Below are 20858 nucleotides of genomic sequence, written 5' to 3'. Positions count from 1 at the left end.
GTAACCCCTTCATAGGGTTTCTTTCATAAGAGAAGCAGTGTTCGTGATACATATGTAATAGAGGTGTGTTCATCAAAACAAAAAAGGTTTTTTACATTTCCTGATTTCTGTCATTCCTTATCTTTAAGAGAAAATGAACGTCCCAGCTTATACATCACCCACTTTGTGCCTTGGTCGGACATTTGACTTGGAAACTTCGAGAGCATGGGAGGATGTCTTCACATCGAGCAGTGACTTACCAATTAAGTCTATGAATTTCAACAAGTTTTCCTTCAAATACCAAGTGGTTAAAAGCAGCAAAGACGTCAATGACTTACTGGATGTATCTGGTGAATTATCACTTAAAATCAAAGCCAATCTGCTGAAAGTGGAAGGGGCAGGGCAGTATATAAATGAGAGCAAGTTAGAAGAGGGAACAACTAGTCTTCTGGCTGTGATGAAATGTACTACGGTACGTATTTTTGCTGAAGAATCACAAAGGGCGGCATTTGTCAACCAAATTAAAGTAATGAGGCAAAAATTAACTAATAAGGTTCCTTGTTATATGGGCAACATCTCCATAAAAATTGGTGGAAAATAACAAATCTGGGATGTGGTAATTACACATATTTAGTCAACACTGATTGAAGTACGGACTAATAAGTCTTATCTTAACATCATGCCCAAGCCCAAATTTACTCATCCCTCTTGCAGCATCTTTCTCATTGTAAATGTTGAAGTATACAGTGCAACCATTGGAACTATACTTCTTTGTTTGACTTCTGAAATTTTGCCTTGAAACAAGGGCAAATGAGATAATCAACCTCAAAATACATAAAGCGCAACATATATCAAAAGCCTTTCACTTGCAATGTACCACCAGTATTTTTCAAGAGTAAAACAATTTAGAAGTGAAAACCAAAAGTGTCACTTTATATCATTCCACTCACTTTTGAGCATAATTTGTTTGTTTTGTGAATTTTCGGCATGTAACAAGTAGAACCACATCTAAAAAACATACATAACATATAAGATAATGTACAGGTCGATATATATACAACTATCGTTTTAAAAATAAAAGATTTTATTTGATTTAGTTCGGACGCACACTGCGTCATGCGATCTGTGATCGGCTGATAATTTAGGCAGTTGCGTTCTAAAATTCCATTGAACATTATTTACTCTGTCGCTTCAACATCATGTTTGATCACAATATATACCGCTTTCCATTCACAAATATACATTTACAGGTTTGTCTCAAGGCAAAAAACAAGGATTCGTGCGCGAAAAGTAACAGTAAATGTAATTTTACAGTGTTTCAACACCATACGCGTCACGCATTTAAATATCGCGTTTACAGATTACTTTCCTCGATTCCTCGCTAGGATTTTCCAGTTTTCTGTCTAATTCGGATTCCTCACCAATAAACATACCTCCATGTTCACTTCTATCCTCAAAAATCATCTCTAAAGCCTTAGCTACGCTGTATCTCTCTCGCCATTGTTACAGATTGAAATCGTACGCAAATGATTTTCGAAAGGGGCTCTCGAGGTCACGTTTGATAGTTCGGAGCTAAAACTCGCAATGTGATTGGCTTAGAATGTCTACATGCTATAGTCGGAATTTCAGAACGATCAGATGTTATACGAGCATTTCCGAAAAGGCCAACGTCATCGTGCAATTTTGCACGATCGGCCCAAGGGGTTGACTACGTAGTTAAACCGCCGACTCGAACTTCCAAGGGAAACGAAATGGGTGTTGAATTTCAATTATCCTGTTAACAATTAGTAAGGAATCATGTTTTTACCATTCTTACACAATCAACAGTTATTTCCGTACATTTAATTTGGACTTATAAGAGCTTTTTTGATAAAAAAAAACGTTTAGTTTAGGAAGTTTATTTCAATTTACCACGTGTTCATAAATTTTATCACGTTCTTATCTTCGACCGGCGTTTTTGTTTAAAGCTCTAGTTATTAGGATAAGTTTTAGCCAAGGGAAAGTAAAATTAGTCCGAGTTAATGGCGAGTTCGAGTTAACGGACTTCGAGGCACCTGATAGTAAATTACTGGATAAGTGCAGTCAAATATAAAGGAAATCAGTTCTTTGTCGAGTTAGCGGGAGGTTGGAGTTAAACCGAGCCGTCAAGCAGCGAATTAAAGAGTCACCGCTAGCCACAGACACTGCAATGAATGGTTGTTTTAGTATATAATAAAACTGTGAGTTAACATAGCGCAAAGAGTAAATTTCAACTCATTTATTCCCGCAACGATTAAAATATTTTTGGGCACAAATCGCGCGCCAGTTGCTCGGAAGTGAATAGCAAAGGATATTCTGAGTTTGAGTAGCCAGTCAGACAGAGTGCATTAGTTTGTTTTTTCCATTTTCCCGTTCTCCTATTTTCGATCAGCTATAATATTTAATTTAAACAAAAGTTTCTCGACAACTAACAACGTTCAACACATCCATTCCCAAGGTTGTTGACACAATCGACGGATCAGTGAAACCAACAGAACATCTCGCTGAAGGTAAATTTCTTGACGCACTTGGTTCTCACTACGTAAGGAGCGTCACGTATGGTGTCGAGATGGTAGCCAGCCTGAAATTTAAGTCTTCATCCAAGTCAACCAAGTATGTCTCGCAGTTATGTTACATATAGATTCATAGAAGCAATTTTTTTTATTTATTTCAAGCATGACAAAGATTTTAGAGATATTTCCAGAGACTTCCTATTTATGGCTACTTTCCATATCTTGTCTTTGGCCTGCTTATTAAAAATTCAGAAATTGAAAAATTCTAACAGCTCCTATCCTCTTGCAACGTCAGTTTTGGCGCGTACAGAAAGGGATTCTGTTTTTGAATTTTGCAGTTTCTTGCAGACTAACATGTTTTTCATCATGAAAATAACTCGTCTCAGAAATGTTCCCCGATGATGAGCATCTTTTCAATATGTCGATGTTAGTGAAAGATGATGTATCCAGTGAAAGACAGAAGCAGGCATACTTGGAAAAAAGGAACTCCGAGTGCTCCCAATAGCAGTCGAACGTACGACCTTCCGAATAGTTCAACGGATGCTTTACCACTGAACGATATGAGACTCCTGGCGGAGTAGGCCGTTTAACTAGGTCCAAAGTGACAAGCTTCCCGTATACTGCTAGGATAGAAATGTCGAAAGTGATCCTTTTTCGCAATGATAGATCAAGATGGTCAATGTTAAGTCCAGTGTTTTAGTATAAGATAATGTGTCCAGTGAATGTCACCAGCATTTTCGTAGGAAAAGAACGTCTATTTTATCTTTTCACCGATTGCGACGAAATTACAATGAAAAAGTTAACAAAAGGATAACTGATAATTCGCTGGTTTTCAACGATGAGTTGGCAAAGGTAGGGAAAGTGCCGTAACGGATTTTTTAACGGCGACGTGTTCAGCTTTACCTCCTTCGTTTAACTTATACATAAGTTGAGGAGGTCAAATTTAACCTCTTCATGGTGGAGTTATGTCAATTATTTTTCTTAACGTAGGCAGCTTTATCCTTTATCCGTATTTAGCATTATTTGTATCTACATGTAAGCCGTTTTTCCTCAGGCTAAAAAGGCAAGAGTTATTCTCAAAAATTTATTTTTCATATCTAGGGAACAAATCAAAGGAAGTGCTGAAGGACAACTAAACATTGGAGTCATCAATGCAGGGCTTAAAGCTTCATTAGACAAGCTATCAGCAGAATGCAAAAATGTATCAGATATCGCCATCAAATATTACGCCACAGACCTACCAGACAAACTGCCAACCACAATGGAGGACCTGGTATTACTGATTGAGAAATTCCCTTCTAGACTGAAGAACTTAAATGGTGGCAAAGGGATTCCAATAAGTGTAAGATTCTCTCCTGAAAATTTACATAATACACATAATGAAATCCGAGATTTTTTCCGCATTTTTCTCCCGTTTATTTATTTTTCTTGGTTAATAATATCAAAGTAACAGGCCAAAAAAATTATTTTTCCTATTATTACATTGTTGAAATATTATTTTCACAAAACCTGGACGACATGTTATCGATAATGTAGTCTGACGTTCTGGGTGAGAGTATTCTTGGAAGATAACAGTGATCGGCGCTTCGATAACCTTAGCTGAAGTCATCATCAGAGTCGAGCGAGGACTTATTTTAAGTAGAGGGTTATAAGTCCAGTTCATGTAAACTCATTGGTCAGTTTCGCTTTTATGGTACTGGCTGTAAGATTAAGTAGCTTATGTCAGTTATGATTGGTCAGTTTCGATCTGTCGATCTGTCTTTCGACCATTATGTTGTGTTTAGTTCGTTTGTGGTTTTGTTGGTGAAACAACCCTCTCAGTCTTTGAAAGAACCAAGTGCAGTTGTTTAAGGGTTTTGCAGATTCTCAGTTAGTAATGTCACGTGCTTTAGTCGATGATGTTCAGCAATGTGATTTTTTTTTGTTGCCACCAACGTTTCTTGTGGCTCATTTCTGTTAAATCACTCTTGTTTTGAGGTTCCTATCATTTCCTATTTTTCGTCTAGCTAGTCGAGAAAAAGAAATTTTTCCATGTACTTCGACTTACTTGGTGAACCGAAGGTTGAAGTTTTGTTCGTTGAGGTGGTGATAGAATGAATATCGTCTTGGTGTTAGGAGGTTAACATAGCGTAGCCAGAGCATTATCTTTTGTTGTATAGTTGAACAAAAATTTTATCGTAGGAATAAAATGCAAACGAGTTATTGAACGGTCAATTACAACTTACGGTTTGTGTAACAAGACCCTTTGTCTTTCCAGTTCGAACTTGTGCCCATAAAGAGCATTTTTCCAACAGCGAAAGTTTACCTGCAACAGCAGGCATCAGCATATGAAATAGAGAACTTGGAGAGCTGTTTTAATGATCTGCAAACCACAAAAGGCCTTGTTAGTAACTTGATGAGAAGGAACCAGCGACTGGTTGTGCTGTTATTCCTTACATTCAAGGTGTTACGGAACCCATCAAGATAATTTTGAATAGCTACAACGTTAAAGTTCCTCAAAAACCTTTTCAGACTTTAGGGTTTATTTTTGCCAAACCTAAGGATCCTGTTACGTGGCTATTTATTCTATTCCGTGCAATGATTGTGATCACGACATATGTCGGACAGGCCAAACGAACACGTTTGAAAGAGCATCAGAAAGCGGTCTTCTCCAGCTTTGTCGGAGCACGCATGCCTAACCAACCATGCAATTGAGTGGGATAAGTCTACAATTATTACCACTAATCGACGTTACTACTGGCGCCTTTGTTTGGAAACCCGGCATATCATCTCCGCAAAAAAAAATTATCAAATTCTATCCCTTTCCGGTTAGATGTCTAAAGGACACCTCGTGAAGAGTAGCGACCGACGAAAAAACATATTTACGTCAATCTCATCAGAAATTTCCAGATGAATTTTAAAGAAAATTCTCGTACTATAAGTAGTTCTGCAAAAAATTTCAGGGAACACACTTTGACCAGCTTTCGCCGCCGATTGTTTGTCTGCTTGAATTGAAGGGCTCTCTCTAGCTTTTTCACACAAGGGCAGTCTTGTTCACGATGAAATCTCTGCAGAAAAAAAAAACAACAACAAATTCGATCCCTTTCCGACGAGATGTCTAAAAGACACCTCGTGGAAGGGAGCGACTGATGAAGTAACATATTTACTTCAGTCTCATCTGCAACTTCCTGGGATGAATTTCCTTAGAGTCCTGGTCGATATTATTTTAGATTAAACCGAAAGCTTAGTTTTGAATAAGCTTTTGCCAGACCGTCTTATTCAACAGTCTTTTATCATAAAGGCGATAGACTGTTCCTAAAAAGGAGATATGATCATCCATGAGCTGAAACGAAAAACAAAAGGACCTTTAGGGATATTGAGAAAATCGATAGCTGGTTGAAGCCATGACGTCTTGACAAACTAAGACAACAAGCCACTAAACCAACGTGCACCTGACTTTTGTTTCATAAATGCGAAGCACAAGTATCGAGGTTTATGACAACTGCGCACCTACCCCTCCCCTAACCCAACATTAGCCATAGCTTGTTGTTGGTTGACTGTTGTTGGGTTAGGGGAGGGGTAGGTGCATAGTTGCTCTGATACTGATATTGATCCATTTTTTTATAATATGCTTCTTCTTGACAATTTTAGTAATATATAAATTCTCAAATTTGTCTCTTGGAAAACATTTGTGGAGTATTCTATTGCACCATAAGAGATTCTTAATAAAAGTAAATGAAGTGGTGTACAAGTTCTTTGCTTATTTGCAGTTTGAGCTTCAACCGGTGAATAACATTATTCCAAGTGAAAAAGTGCACATAAAGCGGCAGACTTTGGTCAGTGAGATAGAGGATCTGGAGAGCTGTTTTGATGATCTTCGAAACACCCAAGCTCTCGCTATGGCATACCTCGAAAAAAAAGAAGATGACGACGTTGAAGAATTTTGCAGTGAGGTTAACAAACTTCTACATAAGTTTAAAGATGCAATTAAAACAATAAACAGCGTGGATGGGCCTGACAAAATCAAAGAATGTACGGAGGCATACACGAAGTCTCTTGGAGGACGCGATGTAAAGGGGAAATTTACCCGTGAATGGAGGAAGATACTGAAAAAAAAGGTGAGCATGATGATAAATAATGACACTTATGATGACAACTAAGTTGCCGAGGACGAAGACGACTATGACACCAGTAGGCGACGGTGAAGACAGGGGTGATGACGATGACGATTATGATGAAAATGATGATGATCGTGATTGAAATAATTGTGATCATTTGTAATGACGACGAAGGCGGCCACGCTGATGAAAATAACGATGGCGATAGAGGCAAAAGTGCGGAGCGAGCGACGTTTAAAGTCTGGTATTCCTTTCTTTCTATGAGTTTGTTATGAAAGCTCTTGAAAATCCAGCACTGCATCAGATATCCTTTTACGGCCTTAAAAGGGAGTGAGAAGGCTTCGGGCTATGTCATATGGAATAAATAAATGGTTCACTTTTCATTTGCAAAATCATAGGAAAATGACTGAGGTCAGGACGTTTGGTTTCCTTTTTTCCAGCTTTGATTTGCATCGCCTATGAGTGTAAAATTTGTCTTGTAGGTTTTTTCGTCACCTTTAAAATTTTGATGTCCATTATTTTGAAACTGTAGTATTCTTAACTATATTTACTTCTATTTGAATTCTAACGGGTCGTTCAGTGGGACGCGGTTAGCTAAACCTACAAATCATATAAAGGATGTTTTCTCAATGCATTTTTGCCTTAACTGGTAAAGAGATGGTCGTGGTGAGGTTACAACTCATTTTTATTCAATGTGATTTCTTTCACAGGAACCAGTTGCTACAATCAAGGTGAGGATCGTCGTCAAAACTATAGAAGCTACAATTACGGTCTCACAAAATCGATTTAATTAACCGATTAGTGGTTTTTAGAGGGTGGATCATGCAATCTTAAGGGCGGTAAAAGGTGACGGGAGAAGAAGAGGTAGAAAAGAATCAGTATTTGAAGTGTTTGAAATGTCATCCAAATTTTTTAAAACCTATTTGAAATAATTTTCGCGACAAAATTTCAAAATATTTTCCAAGAGTACAAGTTGTTTGAAGACATTCGCATTATGACTTCAATCATATTATTCGAAAACCCAAATATTCAATGAGAGTGAATTTCTAGACTTAAACAGACCACTTGGTTATGCGCACAGATATTTGTCCTTTTTAACACATTTGAAAATTAGATTAGATTTCTTAGCAGCAGTAGATTTGGTACACCCTGTCTCCAAAAAAACTTCGGTTTACAATTTCCTAAACTCAGCTGTTTTTTGGTAGAATTGTTACTCCCTATTCAATGCCAATAGGGATCCCTCTGTTAAGATCCCATCCAGGAGCGGTACATGCTTGACAGAGATCTGGGCAAAGCTTATCTCTGTCTTCCTAATGTTCTTTTTATCGTTTAATGTTTCTTAAAAGCTGCCTTCAGGAGATCCTCTGACAACTGTTCTTTTTGGAAAGACTGGGACCGGAAAAAGCGCCACTGGAAACTCAATCATTGGATTTGAATGTTTCGAAGACAGCCCAGATGGTTCGTCTGTGACGAAATTTTGCAAATCGTTCAAGAGAACAGATGAAAGAGAGGTGACCGTGATAGACACCCCGGGAATCATGGATACGGCCCCAGTCTCAGTCCTGGAAAAAGTCAAAGAAAAAGTGACTGGTCTTTACAGTGAGAAACAACGGGAAATTCTTCGAGAACTCTACAAAGTTTTTGTCATGTCCCCCGACGGTCTTGATGCTGTTATCATCACTATTAAGTACGGTGGCAGATTTGGGCTCGAAGATGCCGAAGCTTTGAAAATGCTTAAAACTTTTTTGGGGACTGAAGCCCAACCTTACATGATTTTAATTCTAACACATGGCGACCAGGCTGTCCGCGACGCAAAGAGAAAGAAGAGGAGCATTGAAGACCATTTGACATGGTACATCTCTACCTTGCCAGATTGGGTCCAACAGTTTGTGAAGGAGATAGGAGAAAGAAGAATGCTGTTCGACAACAGTTTGGATCCTACAGAAAATCCTGATGATTGTAAGAGGCAGGTCTCTAAGTTACTTCAGGTAAAAGTCCATTTTGAAAGCAAAATCTGTAGGTTTAAAATTTCTTGTATAGTGATCGTTCGAAGAAAGCGGTTTGCACCTGTCACAGGAGTGTGACATTGAAAAAGATAAAAAAGATATTTACACAAGGAAAGTGATATATTTTTAAGGTGGAACTTTGAAAGTCTTTTGATGGTTAACCCGTCTTCGGGTTAACTTTTATCACTTTTCTTTTCTTTCCTTTTTTCTCAAATTCATTTGGTTTTAGGATTAGCCATTTTTATCCCTTTAACTCCTAAGAGAGACTGGCTTCTAAAATCTCCTCTCAGTATCTTTCTTGAATCAAATGTGTAGGTCACGAGAATAAGGGAAAAGATCACCGTTTTAAGAGGCTCCTGATTACCAAACAAATTCTCCTTGTCAGTGCCATAGTGTATAAAGGGTTAAGAGGAACATAAAAACTCACAGCCTGAGTTTTGGACACTTCGTCAGACATTTCCTTTCGAGAGACTAAATTCTCAAAGCCTTATTTTTGTCCTCCTTTGATTTCTTTTGTATGTCGTAGTCTCCAAAAATATTCATCTGACTCAGGGCATTAAACCTAAGAGGTCACTGCCAAATTCTTATAGGTTGCAGTATTTCCCTAAGTGTGGAAATTTCGCAAAACCGAAATTAAAATCCTGGAGCTCCGCTAGTGAGATACCAAATACACCTATACGCCCTAGTGTAAGCAGTCGAAGGAAATTGAATAATAAATATCAGCATGTTGTTTTTAAAGGTAATTGATTACCTTCGGTAATTGCAGATAATCATTGTTGTGGTCAGCTCGACATGGCACACGCGAATTTGTTTGATGAAGTATAATTTCAGACAGTCAAATGTTCTAAATACGTTGCCAGATTTCCTCGATGTCATTTGTTTCTTTATTCGTTGAAGAAAATGGCAGAATAAAGCAAATGCGTTTTACAGTTTCTTGGAGTTTACACAACTTAGAAAACTATTAACACCCTTAAATCCCTTTGTGCTTCGATTTTTTTCTCTTAAGTTTATTTGTTTTTCTTAGATCATTGACGAGGTGAGGAAGCAAAGAGGGCCTTTAATACACCGCCTGACCAAGGCGTCCAAACAAGTGCTTGACGAAAAAATAAAAAAAGCCATGGACGAGCAAGGAATAACGAAGCAGGCAAAAGCTCTTCGTAAAAACGAGGAAGAAATCAAAAAGCTACTTGAAGACAAAAAAAAAAGTGAGGAAGAGAAACGTGACTTGGAAAAACGCCTCGCTGAACAGAAAGAGGAACAGGCGGAGTTGGACGCTGCAGCGAGAAAGCTGGCTGATGAGAAAAAACAGTCACAATTAGACGATGCTAAAAGTCCAGAAGGAGGGAAATCAACTGAAGAAGTGGCCAAAAAAGATGAAGGTGGTAGTAGTGGTGGATGTTATCCTGGCTCAGCCATTATCTATGATTCAAACTTCCGAGCAAAGCGAATAGAATCTTTGCAAGTTGGTGACGAAGTCCTAGTCATTACAAAGAATGGCATCCAGTCCGATCCAGTTATCACCTTCATTCACCGTCAGCCAGAAGTTGTGGAAGGATTTTTAAAAATTGTCACCAGAAAAGAGAAAATCCTCCTGATAACTGCTGACCATCTCCTTTTTGTGGAATTAACAGGCCAAGCAACAGCCATCCCTGCTAGAGATGTTAAGGTCGGAGACACAGTGTACGTGAGGGGAAGTCATGGTTTAGAGAAGGATTTAGTTCGGAGCATCAGCACTGTCTACGAGAAAGGTGCATACGCCCCAGTAACCCTGAGCGGCACTATTCTGGTCAACGATGTTCACACCTCATGTTACTTTGATGTTCTGTCCCATGAGTGGTCCCACAGAGCCATGAGCATTGCTCGCGCTCTGCATTATGTGTCTCCATCGATGGAGCGTAAGATCAGTGCTGTTGGAGAAAAGGATGGATTCCCAGGTTGGTGCAGACTGGCTCACACGATGTTGACATTGCTCGACTGATGAACTAAGAATTTAACTCTTGTCATGTCTAGAGACTCTTTTCACTATATATTCTTTGTAAGTGTGATATGGAAAGTTAAACAAGTTAGAGGATAACAAAACCGTCTTCCATTTTAATTTCTCACATTAAGTAGAGTAGCAGTATTGGGCGATACATGAATATTAATCAATAACAAAGTCGAACGTTACGTAAGTGTTTAAAGCTTTAAAGAAAAACCAAAACCCTAAGTATTTTTTTTTGTGTCCAACGTGCGATGGAAGCTTTGCAAACATACAGGTTTAAAGAATGTTTTATCAGAATTTTGTGAATGTAGTTGTGTACGCGTCAAATAGAGACCTCTATACACTGATAACTTCTTCGCGTGAGTTAACTTACAGTAATTAAGTGATCGATTCGAAACAATAGCTAACTGAACCCAAAGCGGAGTAAAGCTGATCGCGGTTGACAGTGTTTCCAGTGCATTGAATTAAACCAAAAAGGTTATCATGCGTTGAACCATTAACTAAAAAAAAAAAAAAAAAAAACGGGTTGTCTAAAGGTTCTTCGATAAACAAATTGTTTTGAACGTAAACCTAGGGTTTTAGTCTTTAAAACGCAACGAACGTAGCGTTTAATTAGGACCTCTAACTGAGGGAGAGATTTGAGACTTGCCGGTTTCCTTATAAATATAGGTGTTCCCTCGATGGAATAAAAAGTACTTTTTCTTCAGTTGAGTACCAAAGATTGCTTCACTTAAAGGCAGATAAACACAATTTTGTTGCCTGTTTTGTTGTTTTAGTGACTACGCCTTATTAACCATTTTTTTAATGTAATCCCAGGTTTCCTTAGATATTTTTAGACTCAACAATAAAGTGTATCATAAGTAATTCAGTATTTTGATCCCTTTTAACGACTACCGATGTGCCGATTTTTACACAACGCCATAACAGATATTTCAATTAATGGTCAGTGCCGCTTTCTTTATTTACGCCGTCCAATTCTTACTTATTTTTCTCTTTCAATCTTTCATTATTGCCCACAGTATTTACATTTATTTCTTTGTTGGGGCGTTACCACTCAGTTTAGCGAGAGAAAATGTTCTTTTGGTCTAAGGTGCATAATTTTAATTGAGGACATGAATTAAGGGAACCATAAGCGATAGAGAGACAGACTGCTAACATCTTGAACTTTGCGAACAGGCCACCTACCATTTTCAATATTCACAAAAGTCTTTCAACAAAAAAAGGTTAAAAAGCTTTCTTACTGCGTCAGAGGACTCGTAATTGACAACAATCGCTTTTTTAGATGATTTGAGATCCAGATGACAGAAAATTTGGACTACCTTGAGGAACTTGTAGTTTTAGGATCAGTCATAATTTTAAGGGGGGGGGGAATGGAGGATGTTTGGTCTCAGGTGGATCGGAGAGGGGATCAGTTGTTGCCAACAGAGTTAAAAATGGGGACTATGAAGAATATACTGCCAATGAACTATATTTCTGAATTGAGCGACTTTATTACTGCACTAATTTCCATTCCAGTGACAAAATCTACTGTACAACAGCTTGATTTCAGTAGGACAGAAAGTGAGAGCAGCATTAATGTCACATGTGTGCTACTTTTCAGAAGAATGAATATGACTTTAATCACTTTTTCCATGAAGCCAATATCCTTTTTAAAATACTTTGGATTGAAATCTGAATCTTCCTTTATTTGGAAAGCAACAAACAAAAAAGAGCCTACAATTTTAGTAAGAACAGATTTTAAAAGATACCCAAAAACTAGATTCACTTGGTTTCAGTAGCACAGAAACTTGAGTCACAGGCACCTCACATCTGAGTTATGATGTGTGAAATATGAGCTGCTGTCCTTTTAAGTATCTTAAATTAAGGTTCTCCACTTTTTAGAATTCATTGACGTTATCTTTTTACGCATAATTTAAAGCATATTACTGCGTTTTAAATTCTATGTCATCGCAGGTGACTCTGTGAGCTTAACTTTCAGCCAACTACACTGCATCAGTTGTAACAAGAAAGTAAATGCACAAAGTCGAATCCTTTCCTTAATTTTGTCATTAGTTTGATAGGCCATGGAGACATTTTGTGTTTTACGGGTTGAAAACTTCAGGCTTGTGGTACAGCGTGCTCAGGTGTGATTAGCGGGGTGCCCACAACAGGTCCATCTGTCTTGTATTTCCACATCAATTGTCCGTCATCAGCTCTCAGGGCATACAAATAATTATATATTCCTCCTATGAACAACAGTCCATTCTTATCCAGGCGCGGTGACGACCATATGGCGGATTTCGCTTTTAAACTCCACATGAGTGAGCCATCAGTCTGACGAAGAGCTAAAATCTCACCTTCACCTGAGCCGATGTAGACATTTCCATTTGGAGCGACAAACGGCGAAGAGAATAGCTCACTCTTTCCTGATTCAATCAATAAACAAATAGATATGTCGATAAATGAAAATGCATTTATTTTTAAAGTGACCGTAAATATATGAGAATCATATATGTGACCTGCGCATAAAGAAATGAATGTGGAAGTGATCTTCGCACTAATGAACACTACTTAAGCAGTAGTGATATTTTCACCACTGCTTAAGTAGTGTTCATTACTGCGGAGATCACTTCCATATTCATTTCATTTATATCATGTCGCGAATCCCTTTCGTGTATGGTAGCAAAGACGCCCTCTTTCTTATCTTGAATAAAATTTTCCAACACAGCAATAGAGTATAAAACAGAAATTACGCCTTTGTCACGACATTGTGACTAGACTTTAAAGTCAAATTCTGAAAGTAAAAATGCCACGACAATGCAAGTATTTTACATTCACAACCTTCTTTAAACCTGGAAAAGAAAATGCATCACATGTAGATGATCTTCAGTTTAAGTATAAACTTAGCGTAGAATTAAAGGAAATGAACTTGGAAGAGAGAGGTAACTCTTCTTTGACACTCCTCCTAAACAAACACCAATGTTCTCTCACTCACTCATTTGTTCCGAGGCACACGCCAAAGAAAATGTAACCGCTTAACAAGTTTAACTTCACAACTGTTTTAAACAATTAGACTGGAAAATTCGAAATGTTCTGAATCCCTACTTGAGAAAAATAGAATATTGATAACAAACCTTCCCTAATCCACTTGAGTTTTCCAGTAACGGAATCCAGTGCATAAATGTTTCCCTCCGTGGATCCAATGAAGAGAGTCCCGTCCAGTTTACTGACAACAGGTGACGACTGAAACGCCGAGTCGGCCTCAAACACCCAGCGCACGTGACCATTCTCAGTATTAAACGCGTAACAGTTTGCATCGTAGGAACAGAAAAATACGGTCTTGTTATCGTGGTTAACAGAAGGAGAGGAGAAAACGGGTTCAGCTGTTTTGTACTTCCAAATGATTTCGCCGGTTTCACTGTCAAGAGCGAACACGTTTGCCCAGTCTTCAGCCATGGAGCCGATGAACACAGCTTTGCCGCCTTCTAGAAGAGCAGGCGATGACCAGATTTCGGCCGCTAAATCCGTCTTCCATTTGAGGGAGCCGTCTGGATTAAGGGCCATCTAGACACCCGAAATAGAGACTGCCGTCTGCGCCAACTCGGGTCGAGGAAGTAACCGCCCCTTCTGTCGAAAACTTCCAAATAAGATTACCGTTGACAGCGCTGAGCGCCCGAAGTGATTTGTCGTCGGTTCCGCAGTACACGACAGTTCCATTAGAGTTGAACTCGCATTTTGATCCACCTTCATCAGCAGTTCCGTATTTCCATTTCACCTCGCCTGAGGCGGAGTCGAACGCGTAAATCCAATGATCATCAGAACTTAAATACAGCGTGGAATCTTTTGCATCAACCTCTCCCAATAAAACCAATTTCTCACTGATGTCTTCACTTTCGTTCCGAGCGCTTTCGTCTGCGGTCTTTTCCTCTTCCGTCGTCTCTTTATCGGAAACACTCGGCTTTGATCGGGAATCGAAGGGGGGACCATTGTCGGGCACGATTTTCTTACCATCAAGACTCTCGAGGTACTCTCGGTCGTCTTCGTTGAACATTACGTGAGTAAACTGAAGGTTTGTTTTAATATGGTTCGGATTCCGCGAGCGGGGAATCACAATAACATCTTTCTCTAAAGACAACTTGAGAACCATCTTAGGAATGGAAGCATCGAACTTAGTGGCGATTTTCCGAAGACCTTGGTCAGATAGAACTGGATTTACAGGCAGGCCCTCTCTTTTCCACGAATCACCTAACGTGCTGTGATTGAAGATAAAACAAAAGCTACTTACAAAATCTCACGTAACTGACTGTTTGAGAGTTAGGATAACCCCAAAATCTTTGGTAGCTAAGAATAGAGAGTAAAGATTAATTACATGTAGTCCATGTGGCCTGCATAGCTAACATTAACAAATATTACTTTGTTTGCTTGATTGTTTGCGGTTTGTTTTGAGTGAGTGTGTCTGTAAATAATATTTCCTTCTCTTCTCATTTACGGTAGTCTCCTTCACAACCCTTTTTTTGGGGGGGTGGGAGGGGGGGGTGACACAACAACGATCTTGCGATTTAACGCTCACAAAGTAAGCTACACTTCTTGTTAAGCCACAGTACATAATTTTGATTATTCATTACCTATGACCCATGTATCGAATCCCATTTTTCTCACAGAATTCTCGGTTGACGCGATCTTGGTTGAAGGGATCAAATGAATTCTGTACAACTGATGGCCGAACTTTTGAGATCTCAAGTAAACGCTTTAAGTTGTCAACATCGAAGTTACTGACGCCAATACTTCGGATTTTCCCTGCAAAGAAACACAAACGACTTCCTTTAGTTTGATTTCTATAGGCTCAAAATTGTTCTGAAAGGAGTTCAGATTCATTATCTTTACGTTCACTCTACCAGCGATACAAAAAGAGATCATACCGTCACATGATGTGATAGAAAATAAACCAACTTGCCTTTGTTTAAAAGTGATTCCAGCGCTTTCCAAGAGTCTTCCCATGTTCCCTTAGGCTCCCCTTGTTGACAAATCAAGTGGGCACCAGGTCCTTCGTCACAGTCCATTGAGTGAATCAACATGAGATCAATGTAATCAACCTGCAGAAATATGTACAAACAAACAACTTACTGACTGAGGCCATACTGCAACAAGACTGTGGCAAGAAAGTTTGTATACATAATAATACCATTTTCTATGAACCTTTAACTCCTAAGAGTGATGAGCATCTAATTTCTCCCCACAATATCATCCCACAATCAAACAATAAGGGCATGAGTATAGGGGAAATGATCACCAACCAGAGAAGCTCTTGATTGTTAAACAAATTCTCCTTTCCAAAACCAAAGGAAAAGTATAGAAAAGAGTGTGGAGAATATGGAAACTGAAGAATATTCATCCATGTTTTTCTTTTGATTGATCTCACATGGCTTAGACATTATTTTTGTTCTACTCAAGAAAATTTCAGGCTGAAAAGTAAAAGAGCTGAGAGCTGACACTTAATTACCTTAAGCTTGGTAAGTGACTCTTCCACAGACTTGAGGGTTTCATCTTAACCAAGAAAACGTGGATGAACTTTGGAGACAATGAAAACCTCCTCCCTTGGTATCCCACTTTCTTGTACAGCCTCTCCCACCTGTTCCTCATCATACGCTTGGGCAGAACCAATCATTCTGATAAAGAAAACAAACATCAGATACTGAGCGGGATATGGAGAGTCCCTTTGGTTCACTAAATGGCGTTCAGACCCCTTTTTTAAGCCCAGGCTAGAATCATTGCTCAGCATTGCAATCGTGAGCAGAAAACTTTATTTCCTCAATCACTTTAACTCCTTGAAGAATATAGGGTTAACTGGTAATAGGTTGATAAATCTTCCTCAAATGGGTACTGACAAACTGCCAAGAACTAGGAGATACTTGACAAATTAGAGGAGTAAGGGAGGGGGGGGAGGGGGCTTTTGTCACTTACATGTACATATAGCTGTCTATTGAAGGCTAGCAAAATACTACTAAACACTTCAATGTATGAAAATTAAGATGAGCTTTGATGGAGTAATTGACATAGGCTTTGTGCACTGAAAAGCTTTCACTTTGTTGCAAACTTCTTGAATCACTTATTTTAAATCATTTAGCAAGAATTGACAGCTCACCGTTTCATTGTTTTAAGTGTCCCATGCAGCAGCACATCATTTAAAAGAATACATATGCTGAACATAAACTTAACGAAGAAAAAGTTGTTGTAAAGAAGCATGTTCAGCTTCCCCCCCCCCCAAAACCATAATTATTGTGACATCACTGTGAATTATTTGTGTATCAAATGAAATAGTTTACCTTGTTGTGAAGCACATTGACATTCTTTAATATCTAACTACTGATCACATTTTAAAATCAAGTACCTGTATCCTGAAGTTGAAGCTTCGATGGGAAGACGAGAACAGCGTGAGTGTTGTACATGAAAAGAAAGTCGTTGGCGCCGTGGAGTTAAAAGAAGGGACAGCAGTTGACATATTGACTGGTACAAACAAGGGTAAATCATAAATCTTTGTCGTGATATTGCTGTTTGTCCATAACCACAACACAATTACCCTCGTCAGCAGATAATACGAGCCTGTCCGGATCCTTTTTGAGAGTTATAAGCGCATTGAAAACATCCTTTTGAATGTTTTTGGGAGGAGGTTTAGCACGCCTGAGTACGCTACTTCTGCTCTTACCAAATGCCTACGATCGTCGTCGAGTTGAGAGATACTCTCCTCAACAGCGGCGACAATTTCGGCGGTCGGTATTTTGCGAGGAGCAATAGCAAACTTTAGACCCTTCTCTAAACCACTCCGTTCCAGCGCTGTGTTGTGGTTATGGACAAACAGCAATATCACGACAAAGCTTTGTCTCTGCTCAATGACAAGAGTACGTATGCTGTCTTAAACTCTGATCCTACCAGTAAAACTCAAAGAAAGTTAAACAAAATGTTGCTTGATTTGAAAAAAGCTGGCAGAATTAGTGACTCTACGTACAAAATGTTATACAGTAGTGACGGCTTATGTCCACGTTTTTATGGCTTACCTAAAATTCATAAACCGGGAATTCCTTTGAGACCCATTGTCTCTTTTGTTAATTCTCCGACTTATGCAATTTCTGGTTATCTTGCGAGAATTTTGTCGCCTGTTGTTGGGAATACTGATTACACTGTCAAAAATTCCTGCGAATTTACGGATTTCATAGGAGATAAAACTCTTGACGCTTGTGAAGAATTAGTATCTTTCGACGTTGTTTCGCTCTTCACTAAAATCCCAGTTGATCTTGCCGTTAAGGTTGCGGAGGAAAGACTCAGAGAAGATGCTTCCCTAGGACAAAGAACTTCTTTGCCTGTGGAGGATATTATTCATCTGCTGTCTTTTTGCCTCAAAACCACGCAATTTACATATAACGGCACATACTATCAACAAGTTTTTGGTACAGCTATGGGTTCGCCTGTTTCTGCTGTCATTGCTAACATGGTAATGGAAGACGCGGAACAAAGGGCCTTAGCCACTTCACCGGTTAAACCCTTTTTCTGGAAACGATATGTCGATGATGTTATTTCTGCGGTATCCGGAAATGAAGCGGAGCGCCTCTTGTCGCATTTGAATTCAGTAGAGCCGTCGATCCAATTCACCCTTGAACGTGAAAAGGATAGACATTTGCCCTTTCTTGATTTAAATGTGTCTAGAGGGGTTCAGGGTAATTTAGAGACAAGTGTCTACCGTAAACCCACCCACACCGACAAATACCTCGCTTTCGATTCTCACCATCCTATTTGCCATAAAAAGTCTGTAGCCAAAACTTTACTTAGGAGGGCTGATTGTCTACCATCATCACTCGATTCGAAGGCTGAGGAGAGGAAATATGTTTCCAATGTCCTAAAGGCAAATGGCTATACAAAAACTTTTCTCCGTAACTGCCAAAAACCAGTTACAAATAGTAACGCTCTTGATGAAAGGGAACCAGCGACTGGTTTTGCTGTTATTCCTTACATACAGGGTGTTACTGAACCCATCAAGAGAATTTTGAATAGCCACAACGTTAAAGTTGCTCAAAAACCTTTTCAGACTTTGGGGCATATTTTCGCCAAACCTAAGGATCTTGTCACGAAAGAACAACGAACCGACGCCATTTATTCTATTCCTTGCAATGACTGTGATAACGAATACATCGGACAGACCAAACGCCAGTTTGGTACACGGTTAAAAGAGCACCAAAAAGCGGTTTTTCTTTGCAAAAAGGAAAATTCAGCTTTATCGGAGCATACTTGCCTAACCAACCATACAATTGGGTGGGATAATTCTAAAATTATCACCACTAATCGGCGTTACCACCAGCGCCTTTGTTTGGAGGCTTGGCACATTAACTCCGCCCACGCTCCTTTAAATCGTGACGATGGCGGTCTGCTTCCTGACGCCTATTTACACCTCGTCAGAAAAAAGGCCGCTAATTAGTGATCATATAAAAGGACCTCTTGTTGCAGCGTTTAGATCATCCCTGATGAAGGCACTAGACAGGAGTGTCGAAACGTTGGGTCTATGAATTGTAACTTCTTCGGTTACATTCATTAAATCTGCAAACCAGTGTAGCTTCAAACTATGTCTGATTGTCCACCTGGTTGCCGTGTGAACTTTAATATATTAGATACCAAGCTGTTATGTTAAATAATGTCTTGTTACAACTTCCTATTCTAAAAACCTGGATATATCTGTATAATCTGCATAATATGTTTTGATTATCCAGGCAGATGTATACTCATTGCACCAAATCAAAGTGAATACTGATGAGATTCACAAGTGGCAAAGAATGATTTATCAGAATGATGGTGATGGTCCATTTTCACCAGCCTCCTGCCAGTAAGCGTGAATTCAAAAGAGGGCAGTTCTAACATGGTAGTTACTAAAACAAGGAAAGACCTAAAATGACCTAAACTGACTTTGAGTAATTTCTGAAATGACCTTAAATAACCTAATGTGACCTTGAGTGATGTGGACAATGTGGTGTCGACAAAACCTGGATCAGACCGGACTGGACCGGATTGTTCATTTTGGTTTGCTGATTTTACATGGTTCAGTATTTGGTTTTTGGTTTTCCAAATTTTTCCGGTTTGTCTTCGATCTGGATGGTACTTAAGCGGTCATGATTCTTGAATAGCACCCGAGACTTTGACCTTGAAATGTAGAGCACTTAGGTTGATCAGTTTGTGAACTATGTCTTTCAGCGTACCTCATGTGCCAGCAATGGAAGAAGCTCAAGGACCCTAAGCAACTATGGATTGTGTCGTATTTTTCTTAACTTGAAGATGAAATAATACATACCTCTTGCCTGGATTTATCCATGGTGGCACTTTACACAACACTCCTTGACACAGCCATGAAAGAGACTACACTGGGTTTTTAGGAGAAAAAAACTCCCAGAGGGGCCTGCACTCTATTTTGTCCCGCAGACTTTATTTAGGCTTGTCACGCAAAATTTCTAACTTTAGTTTACATGATCTGCTCCGTGATCCGATCTGGTCTGATCCAGTCCAATCCAGATTTTGTTGGTGCCACAAACTCAAGGTCATTTTAGGTCATTCTAGTACATTTTAGAGATCACTCAAGGTTAGTTTAGGTCGTTTTAGGTCATTTTAGAAATTATTCAAGGTCATTTTAGAAATCATTCAAGGTCATTTTAGAAATCATTCAAGGTCATTTTAATTCGTTTTAGGTCGTTTTAAGTCATTCCTTGTTTTAGTAACTACCATACTGACACAGGGGTATTAGCTGTGACACATACTAAATTATGAGTATTTGACATAGAAAGGGAGGCTTATCAATTTACTAAAAAATTTATGGTAACAGCAGGCTACTTATTGTTTCCAACAGGGAAACAAAAAGAGGGAGCAGGAGATTGCATTGCAGAAGGCATTAGAGGATGGAAAGAAGAAATTGGTAAATATCATTTCTCAAAGATTTATATTACAAAAATAATGCCCATATCAATGATATCAATCATGGCATGATTGTCTGTTACAAAAGGAAATCAAAGGGCTCTTGGAGCCAGCTCATTCATGCTATGGCTTAAGTTTGCATTGATTTCTTGAATTGAGTTGAATTTGGTTTATGTGTACTTTCAAGACTTTTGGAATATTTTTTTTTATGTTTGGGCAGTTGTGTGATAAGAAAACTTGTGCATTTGACATGCTTAGAGATAATACCAGTAAGATGAAGTTGAGACAAAGGTGAGGACTCAGCAATGTTCCTCAATAAAAAGAAAACAAATTTCACAGGAAG

At 38.9% G+C, this 20858-nt stretch overlaps 2 protein-coding genes across 2 annotated transcripts; one reads left to right on the top strand and one right to left on the bottom strand.

Moving 5' to 3' along the window:
• The first annotated feature begins 133 nt into the window (after positions 1-133).
• On the top strand, positions 134-11260 carry LOC131796976 (uncharacterized). Its single transcript, XM_066160856.1, has 7 exons — positions 134-451; positions 2456-2610; positions 3612-3852; positions 6260-6607; positions 7318-7338; positions 7954-8595; positions 9638-11260. The coding sequence occupies exons 1-7, from the start codon at positions 134-136 to the stop codon at positions 10589-10591; spliced, it is 2679 nt and encodes an 892-aa protein (XP_066016953.1). The 3' UTR covers positions 10592-11260.
• Positions 11261-12080: 820 nt separating this feature from the next.
• On the bottom strand, positions 12081-15490 carry LOC136279335 (uncharacterized protein YxaL-like). The gene is given in 5 exon segments (XM_066162967.1): positions 12081-12999; positions 13708-14132; positions 14134-14826; positions 15199-15370; positions 15469-15490. Coding segments are annotated over 5 exon segments (1620 nt in total). The 3' UTR covers positions 12081-12691.
• Positions 15491-20858: the final 5368 nt, after the last annotated feature.

This window comes from Pocillopora verrucosa, chromosome 1, assembly GCF_036669915.1.
Source record: "Pocillopora verrucosa isolate sample1 chromosome 1, ASM3666991v2, whole genome shotgun sequence".
NCBI classification, from domain to species: domain Eukaryota; kingdom Metazoa; phylum Cnidaria; class Anthozoa; order Scleractinia; family Pocilloporidae; genus Pocillopora; species Pocillopora verrucosa.
The sequence above is the reverse complement of the archived record's forward strand: the minus strand, read 5'-3'. Positions and strand labels throughout refer to the sequence as shown.

Coding starts and splice junctions, on each gene's coding strand:
- LOC131796976 (XM_066160856.1), top strand. CDS start 134: ATGAACGTCCCAGCTTATACATCACCCACTTTGTGCCTTGGTCGGACA. Junction 2,611..3,611: donor TCTTCATCCAAGTCAACCAA/GTATGTCTCGCA, acceptor TTTCATATCTAG/GGAACAAATCAAAGGAAGTG. Junction 7,339..7,953: donor AACCAGTTGCTACAATCAAG/GTGAGGATCGTC, acceptor GTTTCTTAAAAG/CTGCCTTCAGGAGATCCTCT.